Source organism: Elaeis guineensis, chromosome 6 (assembly GCF_000442705.2).
Source record: "Elaeis guineensis isolate ETL-2024a chromosome 6, EG11, whole genome shotgun sequence".
In the NCBI taxonomy this organism is placed as follows: Eukaryota; Viridiplantae; Streptophyta; class Magnoliopsida; order Arecales; family Arecaceae; genus Elaeis; species Elaeis guineensis.
In genome coordinates, this window is record NC_025998.2 from 33,129,398 (window position 1) to 33,149,283 (window position 19,886).

The window sequence follows — 19,886 nt, forward strand, 5'->3', positions numbered from 1 at the left end:
TGAAACGATAACCCTCAAAAAAAGCCATAATCAGCTGCATAATTCTAAATGATGATCATGCAAGGAATTAACAAAAATTGGAATGCTTATGCGGTTCTTGTATCCAACAGACCTTGTACTGAACAAGGACATCATTATCTTTCATAGTTTCACGAACTATATTGCCATTTTCATCTTCAACAATCAGGACTTCCTCTGGTTTTGCCATCCGACATATCATGAGCATTCTTAATTTTGACAATGTACCAGAATAAAGCTGCCGTCGTTGCAAAAGCTGTGAACCAGGCCCATCAACCATCCCACGCAGTAGTGGAGCCTGCAGAATTGGTAGGTAGGATGAATATATTGGAAATGCTTTGTCAAGACAACAGTTTGTGCATGCGCATGCAGGGGCAGAGATATAGTAACACAAAAAATATTGAAAAATGGGACTATACATGCAATAATAACTATATAGAGAATACCAAATTTTAAGATGAATTTCAGAAAAGAAATCTAAACCAGTGAGTATGATCTAGAAGGGCTAAACATCTAGGAACACAAAATCCATTTGTTTACAGACTTCGCTTGTGTATCAAGTTCTCCCAAATTAATAGTTTTATAAGCATCATCCAGTGTTTAATTTTGGGATGACTAGCTGAATAGGAAATGCATCTCAGTATCATATAATTTTTTCTTCATGGGCAGCTGAGAGCCTTAAAACTTGTAGATCATAACCAACCATTCGGAATTCCATTGATCCATTTATATCTTCAAATTTGTTAGTGAATGTAAACTCCCCTATCCACTTTGTGTATGCTGTAATACTACATATACGGAAAAAACTCACTGATATCCGTACCCTTGTTAATCCTCTCAATATGGTCCTGATTCCTCTTATACTTTATACAATTTTATGCTATATCATTTTAATTCAAAAAGTAACATGGCAAACAAATTTCAAAGTAACTAACATTCTAAAGATAAGAAAATCAAATATGCACATGCTTAAACCACCAAACTTTCTTTTCCCAATGAACAATCTACTAAAAAAGCTCCTGTGCAACAATGATGGTACACAGGAATAGGGAATCTCTTCTTCTTCAGGCCCTAAAGCTTGAAATCTAATCACTGGCATGGTCATTATTTTGCATGGAACAATGTGAGGAACATTGAGAGTGTGGTTAGGCCAACCAATCCAACCTGCAAACCTGGTACACAACCCAACCCTTACCTGGACCCAATGATGAATGGCTCAGACTTAGACCCGTTGAAACTTTCAGGTCACTTCTTCGTTTGAAGTTTTTAAACCCAACCCACACAACCCCAAGCTGAATAATTACACAGTTCACTGCACGCGCACACACACACACAGGTAGATAAATAGATCAATAGATACATACATACATACATTACACAAATGTATACATGTTCATACACATAGATACACATATATACAAATAAAATATAAGTTTTATTGATATATTCTTCCATTTCTAAACTCTTAGCAATATGACACCTCTATGATTTAGGGAAGTGGAATGAATAAGTAATGACATATTAGAACATGTTTGGGTGTTTATAACTTCAACTGTACCTTTTCAATTTTTGGTCAATCATTTTTGTATGGTTAAACTTTAAGTGCTTGTGGTTGATGATTTAATTTTTGTACCATGCATTGGATGTTTCATTGATAAACTTATCAGAGCATAGATTATTTTAGTTTGATTAAGTCTTCAAGATATAGTATTTGATACCAGATGGGTGCCCAGAACCTAACCCACCTGACCTAAACCCAATACATATTTTTATTAGCCAAACCCAAACAAAACTCAATTGGATATGGAGCAAAAGTTAGACCTGAAACCCCAATGCTTTTGGGTTTGGGTTTAGTGAACCTGCAGTAAACCTGACATGATAACACCCCTAAGTGTGGACTTTCACACTTAAATTGAAATTCATTTTTCCACGTATATACTCCTCATATGAGAGGAACCATATTCCACCACATAGAGGTCCCCATTGGTATTAGAAAAATTCTTACAGAGTTGAATATAAGGTCTCATTCCTTTGTCTTCAAGTCTTAAAACACTTGCTGGTACTTTTTTAGGGTCTGCTTGGAATTCTCCATGCTCCCTCTAAGTTAACCAATGGAGAGTAACATGGAGCCATCATAAACCATATTGACAAGGACAATTACAAAAATCACCTTAACTTTCATTCAATAACCAGTGGAACTTATTATTGTCTGGAAAAGTAACTCCAAAGACTACATGGTAATAGAGATTGCAAAAGCAAAATACATACAGTACGCAGTGGAATTAGCTGCGAACTGAAAGATAAACATGTGACACAAGAAATAACAACACATGCAACTATGCAATCCATAATACCAGTGATTAATATGAAACAAACATACCTGGAGCCCCATCATGCTTGCAGCAACTGAAGGGTTCTCCAAATTGTGGTGACTCTCAAACAAGTCCAGGATAAAGGAGTTCCAATAATCTAAGCAGACCTGTTGATGCTCACTTGGTAAATCATTAGTACCGATACTCACCAATCTGTGCATTCAATCAGTAAAAAAGGAACAGCAGATGATACTTTGATACCTTGAAAACCTCAGTGTCATCAACATATGATATACCAATCAGATATTCAACACCCAAAAGCAAAGCAGCTCGGTTCTCAGCAGTAGATTCCAATATTCGAATATGAGCCTGCAGCAAAAATTTGCCTTCAATCCATCAACTATTAAATGTGACAACATGGTTAAGTCACGCATGCAAAAGTCCCAAAACTTTGAGAACCTCAATCAATGACATAGGATATAAAGAAAACTCATAATCAGTCCTAATAAATAAACTAAATGAAACTCAAAAGTGAAACCAAGAACAGAATTTGGCTCGGCTGTGTTTGATTGGGAATAAGAAAAAGTAGAATAGGAATGGTAATATGCCTACTGGAATAGTTAGGCCACAAGTTACTCATATTTCTATTTTGCAACAATTTCTGGAATAACATGTGGTTGAGGGTGTTTTTGTCCATTAGAGAAATGGAGGTATGCCAGGAAATTATGACAGCATTTCCAATAAAGTTGTGTCTAGCACAATCAAGACAGGCAGAACTATTCCTTGGTTATGCCTGTTTCTGAAAGGTGTTTGGAAGGCATAAGGCTTATTTCAGGCCATATTTAGTTCTTTAATCCTGAACAAAAAGCTGCATCAGAGAACAACATAGACCAATACTTCCAAATGTGTATATGACCATTATCAACATTATTCCAGATGAAGATACAGCTCAAGTCACAGCACAGACCAATACTTCCAAATGTGTATATGCCCATTATCAACATTATTCTAGCTGAAGATACAGCTCAAGTCCCATCTATTAACTATTAGTGCATCATATATATTATCTTACAAATTATAGCTTCTCAATTGAGTACATTCATCTTTCACGAGCACATTAATTTCCTATAGTTTCAAACGTTTAACAGAGGAAAAAAAAAGTTACCTTGTAAAAAGAAGTGAACAACAGTGCAAGATTTTGAATAAAAGCCTGTTAACAAGGGATGAAAAAGGAAAATGTATCAGTAGGCATCAAAAAGCACACTAGAAAACCATCAATCTGCAATAAACAAAAGTTGGACAAAGATTATGTAATTAACAAAGGTGTACCTGCTCTTCATTAGAACCATTTGCATAAGCATCCGGTATATTTGTTCCAGGTGGGAGGATAGACTGACAAACATAGGAGATGGTCTCAGCATTACACATGAAAACAAATAAAAGGCATATTCAGAAGAATAAAAGCAATGCATATCAGAAAGAACACGTTAGGCAAATTCAAAATTTTATTCAATAATATGGTAAAAATCATGCCTGTAGTTGCACCATGAATATGGTGTACATGTTGACATACTGCATGTCGTAGAAGTCACCAAACTGAAGTGCTGCAATCTGTGAATACCAAGACATAACCACATGCACAATGGCACAATTAGATTATTTTGGAACAAGCAGAAAAGCATATGAACAAGGATCCATGTACCATGCGCACTATATGTACAAATCTTAACAGACACAGATCTCAAGGCTTCCTCAAAAAAGTATGAATGTTTTTGGTTCTATAACATGTCCCTGCAACTATGTAGTATCAGATGCTCATAAAACAATGGGTGCTATCTGACTCCAATGCATAGCACAATGTGTGAAGAATGGGCAAAGAAAGATACTGTACTCTAAAGGAAAGATGTAAAAAGGACATACCTCTGTCAAACATTGAAGTGTAAGATTCCTATATGACGCAACAGGGAAGAATTTCAGGAGTGTCTCCAGCTATCACAGATCAAACAAAAAGAGATGTGTCAGTTTTGAACTGAACTCGGGAAACAAACAATGCATTGACCGCACACTTGTTGATCAAAAAAGAATTCCTATGACAAACCAGAGGAGACTCGAACACATAACGCAGAGGAATCCATGACAAGAAGGCATGCAGTGTTGCTAATGTAGCCCGTATAAGTTCAGTCCTTTGAGATGCTGATAGTACATATAAGCATAACTCATGAATGAGTTGAAACTCACTGTTTAACAAATCAAATAAATATTGCATAAGTCACCCGAATAAACAGAAAATAAGACAAACATGATCAGGATGATTAAACATACAGGCTCAAAGATTAACATGAAGACGGCAAGAGAAGCAACATTGGTCTCAAAAGACAAATAAATTTTATTCTTCAAAAAACTGTAGAAGTTGGTAGAGAAGCCAGACTAAATAAATAAAGCAAGCAAAGAAACTCATTGGGCTAAGGGTGCAAGTGACATCGCACTAAAGTTTAATTTCAGATATCTCCTGCCATGAAATATCATCGCACTCATGCTACAGGCCTACAGCTTCCATCAGGTGCAATTACCCAAAAAATATTATGAATGTTGACACTACAGCAAAATGATAGCAAAGTTTCAGCATAAAAACAGATAAATGCTCATGGAAAACAAGTATCCCAACTATTATGAGTCACCATCGCAAATCCTCACCCACCAACCATTTCTATTTAAGCCTACCTCTGATGTTACTGCAAGCTCTTCAAAATCCTTTCTCACGGCTTCTAGCTGTGCTATATTAAATGATATCCACTTTCTAAAGCCTTCACCAAAGATTTGAGTACATCTCCTTACCAGAACCTCCTTGGATCTTTGTTATATGCCCATATCTTTTGAATAGGCTCTCCATCACCTTAACCTAAGTTTATACTCATTCCTCATTGTAATCTTCCAAGATTTTTCACTTGCCAATCTCAATATTTTCATTTTTACTGCAATTAATTTGTTTTCTTGGACCCTCCTTACTGCCCAACTTTCTGAGCCATACAACATTTCCAACCTTCCTGTTGTACAATTAAGTCCACCCACATCAATATGTCTTGTCATTTGCAATCCACCTTCCAGAATAAGCTTATCAGCTGAATCAGTGCTTCCACATGCTCACAACTTTCAGACCTTTAGGCATTTGTTATCAAGAATTTTCCAATCTCATCATATGGGTCACAACCTGCACTCCTAATCTAGTTCTTGACATGCCATTGTTAACTGTTAGCTTTTCTTTGCTCCTGGTTATCAAGAATTGATCTTAAATCTACTTTTAGATGCATGAGTTAGAGTAATAGAAGGTGTTTGAAATATTATAGGAGACTCTCATATAGCAGGCAGATTGATTCAATTTTATACTACATTGTACCATTACTATTTGCTATTTTTTATTGTTTGTATAATTTTTGTGAATTATAAACACATACGGTTCAATAAATGCACATCTAAACTTGCTTCACCAGGCATGGGGTGCACTACATGTGAATCATTATACAAGACAGAATTGTATCACGCATGAGCAAAAGGCAACTAAAGATGTCTTTTTTTGTGCAGAAGCAGCATAAGAATTCATCTAAAGAGATTGCTTCATTGTCTATCTCATGCTGGACCGTGTGAAAGACAATTTCAGCTAGCTCACTCCTGGCTGGAATGATTGCCTTATATATAGTACAAATGTGACTTAATGCCCAACATTTGCCGATTTTCAAGGCATCTAAGCCTTGTTTGATCAATGGAATAGAGAGAATTCTATTAGCATTTCAAGTCATAAGGTTAATAAAATTGGCCTGCAACGCAAAAAAGTTGGATCATAATTTACAAATAACACAAGAAAATAAGTGCTTATAGTCACCATAATATATTACCTGTTTAACGACTGCTTAAGTTCTTTGATTTTTTGCTGAGTCATTTCTCCTCTTGAAAAGTCAAAAACTTCTTCACTAAGAAGCTGCATGGTTAACAATCGATATTGATTCATATTTTAAAATAGACAAAGTGTGCCCCCACAACAAAGATTTAGGGATAAGGGTGTATACCTTTAATATAGCCATGCAATTTTCACAGATTGTTTCACTACTCTTTGCTGCTGATACAAGATCAGGAATAAAAGTTTGCCACCTGGCTGGCCACTCATGCTTTAAAACCTGTATTTCCGGAGATTGCACATGGTAAAATAAAGAAGATCAGAAATATTTAAACCAAAGGTGGAAAGGTATAATAAAATGATTAATATTGAAGCGATCGCTGTAACATCATTGGGTTGAATGAGTAAAAAGAATAAATATAAATAATACAACAGTGAAAGAAAACTTTTCAACACCTTACTGTCCAACTTATAATACCATGATTATCTATAATGGGTAAATAGAATGTCTAAAACCAAAAGTTTACAAGCCACCAATTTACCTGAACCAATATGATATTCAACTTGTTCACATATAGCCTCTCCTGCCGAAAGGAATCTTCATTACTTGATATCTGGTGATAAAACAAGCATTAACAAGGGCAAACGTGGATTGGAAATACATAAAGAGATACTATATTTTATAGGTGCAAACTTGCATTGGCTAAGAGTAAGGAAGATAAGCATATACCTTCACAATAACTTCTGAGATGTAGTTTTTAATTCCATCTCGTTGTTCAACTGGCAAAGCATTCCAACGATACTTTATGACACCTTCTAGTACCTATAAAGAAGCAAAGGTTATAGGAGAAGAATGAAGGTTGGACCATGGTTCCACATATTGTGATGTAGGTGTAGGATGACATAACGAACAGGATCCATCAAATGAATATAATCAAAAAAAACACATTATACAGTATAGAAAGTGATATGGCACTTTTGGTCCATCAATGTGGCTCTCAAATTGTAAGATTGAATACATACAAAACTTGTTCAGAAACCTTCATAAGTTTTCCGTCAAATGCTTGTTCTGTTGTTTCCGTTATTTTTGTTCTTCACCTTTTTCTCATCAGCTTTCAAAAGTAAAAAAATTGGAAGCTTTTCCTGCCATCTCTTTTTTTAACTCATCCTTAAAGCGGGTTGAAGCAAAATAAAATTCCCAATCAACAATTACAAGAAACTTATCTCAGTCAAAGAAAATACTTCTTTTAAACAAGTAAACCTACAGGAAAATAAAAGTAGAATTTCTAGAATCATTTAATGTAACAAATCATAAAAGGCAGGCATGCTTTTATTTATGATATATATTAAAAAAATAAATCATCTTTCATTGAATAAGGAAATTAAAAACCACAAAATTCCAACCAATAAACTGGACAAAGCATCTACTCTTACACCTATCCAACTCCTCTGAATCATGCGTCATAAACCTAAAATCTTTTGGTCCATAGGAAGAGATGACAACAACCTGAGAACTTTTATGGACAGTTCAACCACCATATAAATGGGTATTTAAACCATAGATCCAATTTGACTTTGCAATTCAGTTTTTTTATATGAATAAAAACAATAAAAAGTCTAAGGCAAAAGCCACCCATAGATGGAACTGTTTGGTAAGTGGAAACTGTAAGAACGTTGTGGTATAAATTAAACTACGACTTCTATTCAAATCCAGTAGTCAATCTAACCATGTGATATACTTGTATCAATTACTAATCAACCATGATGAAGTGCAGCACTTACCTGAAGAGCAAAAAATTTAGTGTTCAAGTTCTGTGTGTTCTGTAAAATGTGAACCACTTGCAGCCATGTGTCTGGGTTGTTCTGCAACTCCCTCAGTATCTGATCTGCAGCTGTCCTCTGCCAACAAATCAAAAGGCAGTGTCAGTCAACACAAGATCTATACAGCTTTGGGCAAAGCCAAAGATTGGAGAGGAGCTCACAAGCGAAAGGAAATAAACCAAAAAAAAGGGCCGAGAGTGAAAAGAATCTATAATATGCTTGACTGTACTCCAGCAACCACATATATTGAAATAAAATATGATGCAAATCAATGCCAGAAAAGACAGAAGATTTAGTACCGTTTACATGTTATTCTTCAGGAAGCTCCAAAAGAACTACCCAGCAATGCTGAACAGAAAAAACGCCAAACTAAAAAAAGTTTATACAGTAGGTTCAAGGTGACCAAGAGATAAATTTTCAGGTACATGGGCCCACTAGCTAATTTCTCAACTAACATTTATTAAGAACAACACATCCAAAAATTGAAACCCGACTCAGTATGAACCCTAAAACTAAACATCCAATTATCGTTAAAGTAGAAAAAGAAATCTAGAATTTTCGGAAAAAGCAGCCTTCTATCATTTGAAATCCAACAAGAGTGGGAAAATAAACTTTTCCTTTTCTAACCAAAATAGTCACTGAATCACTATCAACCCTAAAACGAAACATGAACATCAGTTAAAGAAAAAGTGCAAGACAATATCATAAATTTCGAGAAAGCTGCTCTCTTTCATCCGAAACCCAACTATAGTCCCAACAAAAGGCTTCTTTTCCAGGAAGGCCCATGAATCACTAATAGTACCGAAACCAAACACCCATAGTTAAACAGGAATTAGATTAAAAAAAAGAACCATGAATTTGAAGCAAAGTGTCGTCTTCCATTCCAAACTAAGTGATCAAACTCGAATAATCAGAGAAAACGCATAGGTATCGTATTCATACGACTTTCCCAAGAAACCACCAAGACGAGCAACCGAACTCCATCGAAAGAAAAACCAAAAGAAATCACCCAAGAAGAAGGAAATGGAGGGATAGAAAACGAATGCTCACCTCCTCCTTTGATCCCGTCCCATAGAAGGCGGCAACGGTGGCATCAAGCAGAGCAACGTCGATCGGCTGGCTCAAATCCCTCAGTTTCTCCGCCATGGCAGCAGAGAGCCCGAAAAATAGCACGCGCAAACCCTAGCAATGCCAAGGTCGCGCTCTTTCGAGCCAAAGACGAATCAAAAAGCACGGAAAAAGGAAGAAGCGGGGAAGGAATACAGATAACCCTAGCTCTAGTGCGCGTTGGCTCGAGAGCGGGCGAGGTTTTAGCGAAAGTGGGGAAAACAAAAAAAAAAAAAAAAGTAGAAGCTTCGAACCGGTTTTGCCTCCTTTTCCTTTTTCGCCCTTTCTTCTTTCTTTTTAACTTTCCTCTCTTTTTATCACCACTCCCCTCCCTCCCTCCGCCTCTTCAGGGGGCTCGCGACCCCTCGACAAAATTGCGGAGTGGGGAGACCGCTTGGGGTCTTCAAGGTGATGGAAATAATACCCCTAGCGTTCTATCGACGCATACTGAGTCAAGGCTGAGTGACAGTTTTGACAATGGACTTCAACTTCGAGCCTGCCAGCCAGCTTGGCAGGTAATTCGGGACCATGACGCAAAATTTCGGAATTTTTAGCTCAAGAGTTTAAGAATAGAAGTTTAATTATGGATTAAAAATAGAAAAATGTGAAATTATTGGCGTTCTTTTTCTGGCAAACAGATAATTAGCGTTTCCTTCAAGCAACAGGAAATGGAGGGTGTGATTTAAAAAATACGGCACTTTTCACTAACCTAATACTCTATTAAAATTCATGAACTAATTTGCTTTTATTAATAATTTTATATTAGGATATTATTAGATTCCCTGGAAGTAAACATCATGAAGTAGAGCTATCGTGAAAATGGCCAGTTATTTTGTTGGCCGAGATAATCATCTAATTGCAGTTCCACCCAATTAGATTCAACTATTTTCATTGGAATAGGAAACAAACTAGGCTACGTAGCTGTGAGACCCACCATTTAATAACTAAAAAGAATTACAAAGAAACTAATATTTTCATCAAATTTCAAAGAAAAATATAATAAGAGGAATAGTAACTTAACTACCATCGTGATCATGCTCGATGATGCCTAATATGGAGCTCAACCTCGTCCCACCTCAGATTCATAGCCTTTGGCCTCTCCATATTTGATTTTGACTCAGCGATGACCAACTTCAACCTCGATTACCATCATTGCCATGCCTCCCTCAAGCCTACCTTTGCCATCTGAATCTTGATCGATCACCTCATCACCAGTAATGATGCCTACCTCCTATTCTTTGCCCCCCTACACCCCTTTTTCATGGCCCACTTCCTAGCAACCACCCATCCATCCATGTCATCTTGCCAGATATTTGACCCTTCACTCCTACACTGGTTACAAGCCTCTATATCCATGCCCCGTGCCACATTTGCTTCTAATTTTACCATTTTAACCATATCATCCTTTGGTTCTTTCTATTAGTTGCTTCCAACTTATCCCTACCATCAACAACCACTATCTAAACCTTGGCATCCATCCAGATCAAGAGTTTCTTCAATAGTCAATGAGGAGGATAATATTTACATTCTACTATATCATGAGCAAACATCGTCTCATACTCCTGATGCAGCAGTAAGCATTTAGCGTAGTGGGCTCATGGTGGTATGTTAGCCTAGTTATATGATATGCTTCGGGAACATCGAAGAAGGAGAAAGAGATTGACCAATAGGGTTTCACTTTTTTTATTATCATTTTCTTTTTAAGCTACATCAAGGTATTGTTTCCTCTTATGTCACTAGTGGGGCTTGTAGGGCCTAAGATGGTCTTTTCGAAGTAGAATTAGCACAACTCATTCAATTGATTACGTAGAGTATATGCTTTCCATGATGGACCATGTTCGTGACCTAATTATTAAGTAAACGCATGGGAGGTATTTTTTCCTTAAATTTGAGAAGTGTTAGAATTTCATATGATTTTTATTAAATAGTTCCCCATCTTGAGATCTTTTTAATTTTTAATTACTTCAATAATCACTGCAACGAGAATGACAGTAAATTAGAAAGTAGAAACTGAGAAGATATTGTAATTCAAGTGGTCTAAAGATGATGCATAATCAAGTAGTTAGTAAGGTTGGGCATAGTTTATACGAATTTGTAGCAGGTAATTCATTCCATTATTTCTCTCAAAAATGTCTATTAATTTAGCAATTCAATGATTTATGCTGGATGTATCACAGCCTAAAAACTATAAAAATAATAAATTTGTAATGCTACAATAAAGATGCAAGCGGATAAAGAAAAAAAATTAAATGACGACAACAAAAATATGAAACTAATCCAAACTTCACCACCAATCGTTGACTCCATCTTAAGATCGAAAATACTAGAAAGACACCATTCATGCACCTCATTCTTTTTTGTCATGTTGAGGATGGGGTGACAGAAAGGTCACCAATTTTCTCAATGACTCAAAATAAGATTTTTATAAAATACTAATCTCCTACAACAATTCCAATTTAAATCAATAGAAAATCCAGAACAAAATCCTCTAGAACAAGTATACCTCATGAACAATGTTATTCCTAATCAGATCAAAACCTCTATAATAAAATCTTTTTCATCAAAATAATAATAGATCAAAAACCCCAGAATAAGCAACAAATATGATTTTAGATCTAGCATTAACACATCTAATTAAGCAAATTTCATCCAAAAGGAGATGGTTCTTCCTCCTGCTCTTCATCTCCTCTTCCTTAATCTCTATGCTACTGAGAAAAAGGATGGTTATGAATCTTTCTCTCATCTTCCTAATGATGTTAATTATGAAGGACACATAAAGACTCCTCTCCTTTGTTCATATGGAGACTTCATCGTATGGAGTTTTATAAAGAGCATTATGGTCATCATATTTCAATCTCAACTCATTGTGTTGAGATGATTTTGGATGCCCATCCTGAGGTACAGATTTTCCATCACGAGACTGGATGGGGATTTGAGAAGTGAAAATGATCTAAAATTAACGTCATGTAGGATCATTGAGGTGTAACCAAATATGATGATCTCAGCATCTCAATCCATATAGTTCTTGGATCACCCCATGCCAAATACCCTCTAAAGTACTTATGAAATCTATACAATATTTCTAGTTGGGCAAAATCTTGATATCTAATTCTGTTCGATATATTTTATATGATAGAAAATGTTAGCCCAATGTTGTGAGGTTATTGAGGAAGGCTAAATATTTTGCTATTTAATTCCATTAAGTAGCTTTTGGATCTCAATGACTTTCCATTGTATCCTTGGTGGTAGCTCTCTCTCTCTCTCTCTTGCATATATGGAATATTTTGTGTGAAGCAGAATTTTACCATCTAATCTTGTTCAATACCATTATTAAGGAAATATAGACCATATTATCACGAAGAAATTTTTCTTTGCTAGTGATGATTTGGAAGTTGTGGAGGACTCGATTCTCATTGATCATGTTTCAAAAAGGAGGTCAAGGAAGGGAGCTATGGTAAGTGAGAAAAAGATTTTAACTTTCTTTTCATCGTAGAGGGGTCAAGGGTATCAAGTATAGCAGAGTTTGGTATTAGTATTTGCATCACATATCAAGAATGAGGATGTGTGCTTGTCTTCTTTCTCGTGCTTACTTGATAAATATATTCAATTACGACAACTGAGTTTGAAGCCATTAGAACCAACATCATGTTATATCAATCTATAGGAATGAGGAAAATAAATAAAAATTTAAACTAAGGCCTATAAGCATATTTCTTTTTTTTTGGTACATCGTAAGCAGATCTTCTTTACTAGTTCACTTTATCCAGATAAAAAAAAATCATGCGATGAAAGATGAGCGTGCGTGGTGGCTAATTTGACCATATTGCTATGAAAAAATCCATTGGGTGGTAGAAAAGCCTGGAATGTTTGTCATGTTAACTGTTTGTGCAAAATACCTTTACATAATTAATAAATGGAAGTGTGATACCCCAAAGCCCCTGCACAAACTTTGAAGTAGCTAAAAAAAAAAAAAGAAAAAAAAAGAACTTATTTGACTAGCACGTGCTGGAATAATGTGGGAAATTGGGGCGAAAATGTGAAGAACTCCTTTGGATTTTTTCCTTCGATAAGAGTCCTAATCCACCCAAAAAATTGAGTTAAAAACAAACTCAAATTTCCCCATAAAAGTCCTATTTAAAGGCCCTTAATCCTTTGATTTTTTTTCCTCACTGAGAATCACCGGAGTTCGCCATTCTTCTTTTTCTTTGTTCTTCTTGATATAGCAAAGGTTAATCTTGTTTTCACCATTGGAAGTCAGATCAAGACCCATCCAAATACTAGGTACATCTTTTTAACCATCTTCTCTATGTTCTCCATAGATTATAAGCTTGGATTCTTGCTGAAATTGTTGTAAAAAATTCTTAGAAAAATCTGATTTTGGAATCCCAGTTTTTCTCCATTTTGTTCATAGTTTTTTTTGCCACCAGAAATCAGATCAAATCCATCCAAAAATCAGATAAATATATTCTATTATCTTTCTTCAATCTTTATGGGTTTTAATCTTGAATTTATCAAGTTAATCTTCGAAAAATCCCTTGAAAATTTCTGTTTCCCCTATTTTTATGTTTCCGTCTTTGATTTCCATCGTCATGAGCCACCACCGGTCGTCGAACCTAATCAGTTGTCATCGTCAGGGATTGCCCCTCCGATCAGAGTGGTTGTTGGCTGGGAGAAATACCTCCTCGTTCGGAAATAAGGGGGAGCACCCCTGTTCTGTGAAAGAAGAGAAGAGACAAAAGAGGACATGAATCCTCTGCTTCACCATGGAAAATAAATAAAATATAAAAGAATAAAAAGAAAAGAAAAAGAAAAAAAAGAGAGAATTTCTCTCTCTTCTTTCTCTCCCTCTAGTCTGAACCCTTGCTTTCTCTATAGAATGTTGATTTTCTCTCTCTACTTTCTCTTTCTAAAATTTTCTCTCTTCGTGAATTTCTCTCTCTAGGAGTCTTACGAACCAATAAAGGATCTAGGTACTTAAGTAATCCTGATCTTGATTGATCCTAAGAGAAGTCTTGAATTTATGATATTAGGATTGTTTATCCATAATTTTTTTCACATATGATTTTTATGTTTGATCCTAATGGTGTAGAGATGCGACTATCTGCATAAGATGTCGAGTGAAACAAATTATTTTTTGAAATTATAAATCAAAAAGATCATTGATTGCTGTACTTGTATCAATCACCGGTAGAAGTAAGAATCTCTGTATATGATCATCATTATATATACTATTTTTATTGTTGGATTTGTACCATTGATTTTATGTTGTTGAACTCGTGTTGATGGATTTATCATTTTTGAGATACCATTATTTATTAATTTTTAACATGAATGCCTTATGTGTAGACTATATATATATATCAGTGATAGATTATATGAGTATGTGGAAATGATATACTCAATTTGGTCAACTGTAAACTAGAAATCGATATGAAGAAAGCAACCTAAATAATTAGATGAAAAAGATATGGTTTGGACTAGTCTCATAATGTGGAACAGCCCGTTAGGAGCTTGTGCCTAGGACAGCCTGTCAGGAGCTTATGCCTGAGACAGCCTCCACGGGCTTATACATGGAACAACTGGCCAGGAGTTTATGTCTGGAATAGTCTGTCAGGAACTTATGCCTGAAATAGCCTCCATGGACTTTTATACGTGGGACAACTAGCCAGGAGCTTATCCTGGGATAGTTCACTAGGAGTTTACGCTTGGGACAGCCTTTATAACTTAAGCCAGATATTTGGATTAGATGGAGATTGAGGCATGATCTTGGTTAGTCCAGAGTCAGAAAGAAAAATGTTAAAGATTATGTGATTATGAAAAAAAATAGAGGACGGGACATGAAACTAATACTGAATAAAAGTGTTTCATCCGTTAACATATGATGATGCATCTCTTTTGACAAGATAGATAATTTATAGATATTTGCAGTATTCTGAATATTAAATATGAAATTTTATATTTTATTGCTTATCTTTATTTTTATATTATATTATTATATTGATGTGATATGTGAAATTGTTACTGGACTGTAAAGCTCGCACCCCTTTATTTTTTTTTTCTTTTCAGAGTTATAGGCTACTTATGATTGGCTATGGTTTGGATTTGTGGGTGAGCAGATGAATAGATAGAGCGTTATTGATGTCCAGTCAGATGATAGAAGGAATTGAATTTGTAATTATATAAATTTTGTTCATTATTATGAAAATAAACTATTATTATTTATAGATATTGAGATATTGTAATGAATTATTTGAGACTTTGCATATTCTTTAGGACACCCTAAGGAGTATGTGGCCATCACATATCCGATCCGGATACTGGGTTCGGAGTGTTGACAGAGTGCTATCGGAGCTTAGATTTAAGATCACTATGGACTGCGCATAAGCGATATCGAAACTTTGAGATTATGATTAACAGAGTATGATAGATAATATCGGAGCTTAAGCTTATGATCACTAAGGATGTGATTGAATGATATCAGAGTTTAGATTATGATCAGTAGGGAATATGACTGTAGTGATATTTGAGCTTAAGATTATAATATTTTGGGATTGTGACTTTAGTGATATTTGAACTTGAGGCTATGATGATTAAAGACATGATAGACATAGCAGAAAAGATTCAATATTTAAATTTCAAATAAATAGATATTATGATAAAATTTATGCATAAGTGGCATATGATGTTTATAATAGAATTGACGAGTTATATCTTGGATTTCAATTAGTTGGATTGACCTAAGTATGAGAAGTATAACCCTGAAATGAAGTGAAAGGTATTGATATGTTGTATTGAGTATACTCGTTCAATTATTATTTAGATAATTTTGGAATGCTAAACATATATTAGTGAAGATCATGATAATATTTTTGATTTCGATGTTAATTGTCTGAGCATTACAAATTTTGGACTTATCATAAAGAAGTTAGTTAGGATATGGTCTAAGAAAAAATTGCATCATACGAGAAAGAAATATTTTGAGCATTGAACCTATAAGAGGATCACATATAAAATTTAAATTTAAAAAAATTAAATAAATAAATAAATATACTTGAATTTTATTATGAGAATATAAGATACATAACTTGATAAAATCATTGGTTATTCAAAATATCATATTTGGATCTGATTCTTTAATTTTTTGAATTGGATTGAATTTTAAGTCAAAAGTTTACTTTTCTAACTGGATCTAAGGTATTTTGCTATTGTTGTTAAATTAAATAAAAAAATTAATTTTATTAGAGTATGATATATATGTTATGATGGAATCTTTAGTAATTTATATTATCATCTTTGGATTAGATTTCTTAATTTTTTTTATGATTGTTGAAGATAGTAGAGTGTACTAATTATTCAAGTTAAAATTTAGATTTCTGAGCTGATCTAAGATATCCTACTATTGTTAAATTTTGAATGACTTATATAGGGATAATATTTTACATAGATTTATCGATTGATGCTAAGAGTTATGATGAAGTGAGCTTTGCAAGAAATAACCAAGTTGATTTTACTTACAAAGATATTGACTTGAGTTCTTCGAGTTTGTTCAAGTTGGAGTTAATTCTTTTATAAAAAAAAGATTAGTTTGAAAATTATCTAAATAATTATAACGTAAATCGAAGGTTAACTCTAATTAATTCTACATATGTTGGATTCTTGAGGAGTGGTGAAGTTTATGTAATGATTTCAAATATAAAAAGTGGATAAAGATTTAATTTTGATGTGCTGTACCCAAGAGATAATAAAAATAAAGAGACTTAAAGTTTTGCTCTCAATTTTATATGAAATTTGAAGGTTGAATCTATCTTTGATTGATCTAATATACAAGGATATTCTTATCTTTCGATAAATCTATATAATTTGATAAATTAAGATCAAAGTGTGTAGCAAAAGTATGATGGTTTAAATTGATTAGAAATATTAATCCTTTGATTCAAAAGATATTATGACGGAATACATTAGTTGCAAATAAAGAAGATTTTATTGATAATAAAAGGATGCTACTGATTTTTGATCTAATCTAATTATAGCCGTATAATTTTTGCCAGTAGGTTATTTTATTATAGATAATGCCAAAAAATTTTAGATATTTTAAGTTTATTGTTAATAGCTTGATAGTTTTTTTGTTAGTTCAAACCTAGAATGTCTTGATATAGATCTCATTTTTTTGAAATTTAACATTGTTACTCGAACTGATATAAAAGGTTGAAGTTTTCTTAAAATAAAAATCCACCTGTTAAATTTGTTGGAAGATCAAAAGAACAAAGAAATCGATGATTGTGAAGAGTGTCCGATGTTCGATCTTTCTTTATTTTCTATCATAGGTAGTCTGAGATAATTATGAATTTTGAGTAGAATGTATTAGATAAATAATTGTAGTATTTTAATACAAGGTCAAAATATTACTATTCTTTAAAAAAATTGATAAATTAGTATAAAAGAAATGAATTTGAGATTTCAAATAATTTTGTATATCAATATCATGAGAAATAAATAATATATAAGACATTATAGGAAGCTTAAGAATAATATGAAGAATGTATACTTTTGAAGTATGTACCTTAAACAACACAACTTAATTTCGAAGATAAAATTATTTTGAGAAGGACAGAATGTGATGTCCTAAAGCCCCTGCACAATCTTTGAAGTAGCTAAAAAAAAATTATTTGACTAGCACGTGCTGGAATAACATGGAAAATTGGGGGAAAAACGTGAAGAACTCCTCGGGAGTTCTTCCTCCGATAAGAGTCCTAATCCACCCAAAAAATTGAGTTAAAAACAAACTCAAATTCCCTCATAAAAGCCTTTAATCCCTTGATTTTTTTTTCCTCACTGAGAATCACCGAAGTTTGCCATTCTTCTTTTTCTTTGTTCTTCTTGATATAGTAGAGGTTAATCTTGTTTTCACCATTGGAAGTCAGATCAAGATCCATCCAAACACTAGGTAAATCATTTTAACCATCTTCCCTATGTTCTCCATAGGTTATAAGCTAGGATTCTTGCTGAAATTATAGTCAAAAATTTTTAAAAAAATCTGATTTTAGAACCCCCATTTTTTCCCATTTTGTTCATAGTTTTTTTTGCCACTAGAAATCAAATCAAATCCATCCAAAAACTAGATAAATATGTTCCATTATCTTTCTTCAATCTTTATGGGTTTTAATCTTGAATTTTACCAAGTTAATATTTGAAAAATCCCTTGAAAATTTCTATTTCCTCTATTTTTGCATTCTGTCTCTGATTTCTGTTGCCATGAGCTACCGTCGATCGTTGGACCTGACCGATTATCACTGTCAGGGATTGCCCCTCCGACCGTGATGGTTGTTGACTGGGAAAAATATCTCCTGGTTCAGAAACAAGGGGGAGCACCCCTGTTCCATAAAAGAAGAGAAAAGACGAAAGAGGACATGGGTCCTCTATTTCACCATGGAAATAAAATAAAATAAAAGAATAAGAAGGAAAGAAAAAGAAAAAAAAGAGAGAAAATTTCTCTCTCCCTTCAATCTGAACCCTTACTTTCTCTCTCTAAAATGTTGGATTTTCTCTCTCTAAAATTTTCTTTCTTCGTAGATTTCTCTCTCTGGGAGTCTTACGAACCAATAAAGGGTTTAGGTACTTAAGTAATCCTGATCTTAGTTGATCCTAGGAGAGATCTTGAATTTATGATATTAAGATCGTTTATCCATAATTTTTTTCACATATAATTTTTATATTTGATCCTGATAGTGTAGAGATGTAACTATCTACATAAGATGTCGAGAGAAATATTTTATTTTTTGAATTTATAAATCAAAGAGTTCATTGATTGTTGTGCTTGGATCAATCATCGATAGAGGTAAGAATCCTTATACATCATTATATATACTATTTTTATTGTTGGATTTGTACCATTGATTTTATGTTGTTGAACTCGTGTTGATGGATTTATCGTGTTTGAGATACCATTATTTATTAATTTTCAGCGTGAATGCCTTATGTGTGGACTATATATATATATATATCAGTGATTGATTATATGAGCATGTGGATATGATATACTCAATTTGGTCCACTGTAAACTAGAAATAGATATGATGAAAGCAACTTAAATAACTAGATGAAAAAGATATGGTTTGGACTAACTTCGTCATGTGGAACAGCCCGTCTGTTATAGCCCAAACCCGTTTCAGCCCACAAAGCCCAAAACGGAAAAAAAAAAAAAAAAAAATAGAGGAATTCTAAACCGGGAAGAAGACTCCCGATAGGAGTCTCCTTCTCCGGCAAATCCGAGCAAAGATCGAATTCCTAAGACCCCTCGGAGTCCTAGGAATTCCTATAAGAAGACCCCCTCTCTTTAGAATCGATTCATCGGTCTTTTCTTCCCCTCTTTCTCTCCGATTTTCCCGAAGAAGAGCCGCAGGCGCAATTGGTTCCTCATCGTGTTTTCTCTCCGACGAGGTCCCAGGAGGTCGTGGTAAGTCCTTCACTTTTTCCTCCCTTCCTTCCTCTTTCCCCCGTGCATTTGTGTGCGGTGGCCGGCGACGAGCGTCGCCGATTTTTGGTCGGGAACAGACTCTGTTTTTTGGCTTATTTTCCTTGAAATCTCCGGCGCCGGCGATCGGAATTGACCGCCGGCCCTGTTCCCTCCATGACCGGGGGAGATGGCCCGTCGGCTGTCGGCCTCCGCCGTGGCAGCCACGGCCCGAACAGCCGATTGAGGCTTGAGGACAAGAGTCCTCTGTTCCGGCGCGGGAAGAAGA

At 34.7% G+C, this 19,886-nt stretch overlaps 1 protein-coding gene across 1 annotated transcript in view; it reads right to left on the minus strand.

Moving 5' to 3' along the window:
• The window catches only part of LOC105034729 (protein EXPORTIN 1A), a 30,349-nt gene extending 20,834 nt beyond the window's left edge, over nt 1-9,515 (minus strand). The window contains exons 1-14 of the mRNA XM_010909985.4: nt 9,091-9,515; nt 8,002-8,118; nt 6,950-7,042; nt 6,762-6,833; nt 6,392-6,499; nt 6,221-6,303; nt 4,429-4,567; nt 4,251-4,319; nt 3,864-3,941; nt 3,660-3,722; nt 3,496-3,540; nt 2,592-2,699; nt 2,399-2,497; nt 113-316 (exon numbers count right to left, since the gene is read on the minus strand). Coding sequence (XP_010908287.1) covers nt 113-316; nt 2,399-2,497; nt 2,592-2,699; nt 3,496-3,540; nt 3,660-3,722; nt 3,864-3,941; nt 4,251-4,319; nt 4,429-4,567; nt 6,221-6,303; nt 6,392-6,499; nt 6,762-6,833; nt 6,950-7,042; nt 8,002-8,118; nt 9,091-9,186 — 1,374 coding nt within the window. The 5' untranslated portion in view covers nt 9,187-9,515. The remainder of the gene's footprint in view (nt 1-112; nt 317-2,398; nt 2,498-2,591; nt 2,700-3,495; nt 3,541-3,659; nt 3,723-3,863; nt 3,942-4,250; nt 4,320-4,428; nt 4,568-6,220; nt 6,304-6,391; nt 6,500-6,761; nt 6,834-6,949; nt 7,043-8,001; nt 8,119-9,090) is intronic.
• Nucleotides 9,516-19,886: the final 10,371 nt, after the last annotated feature.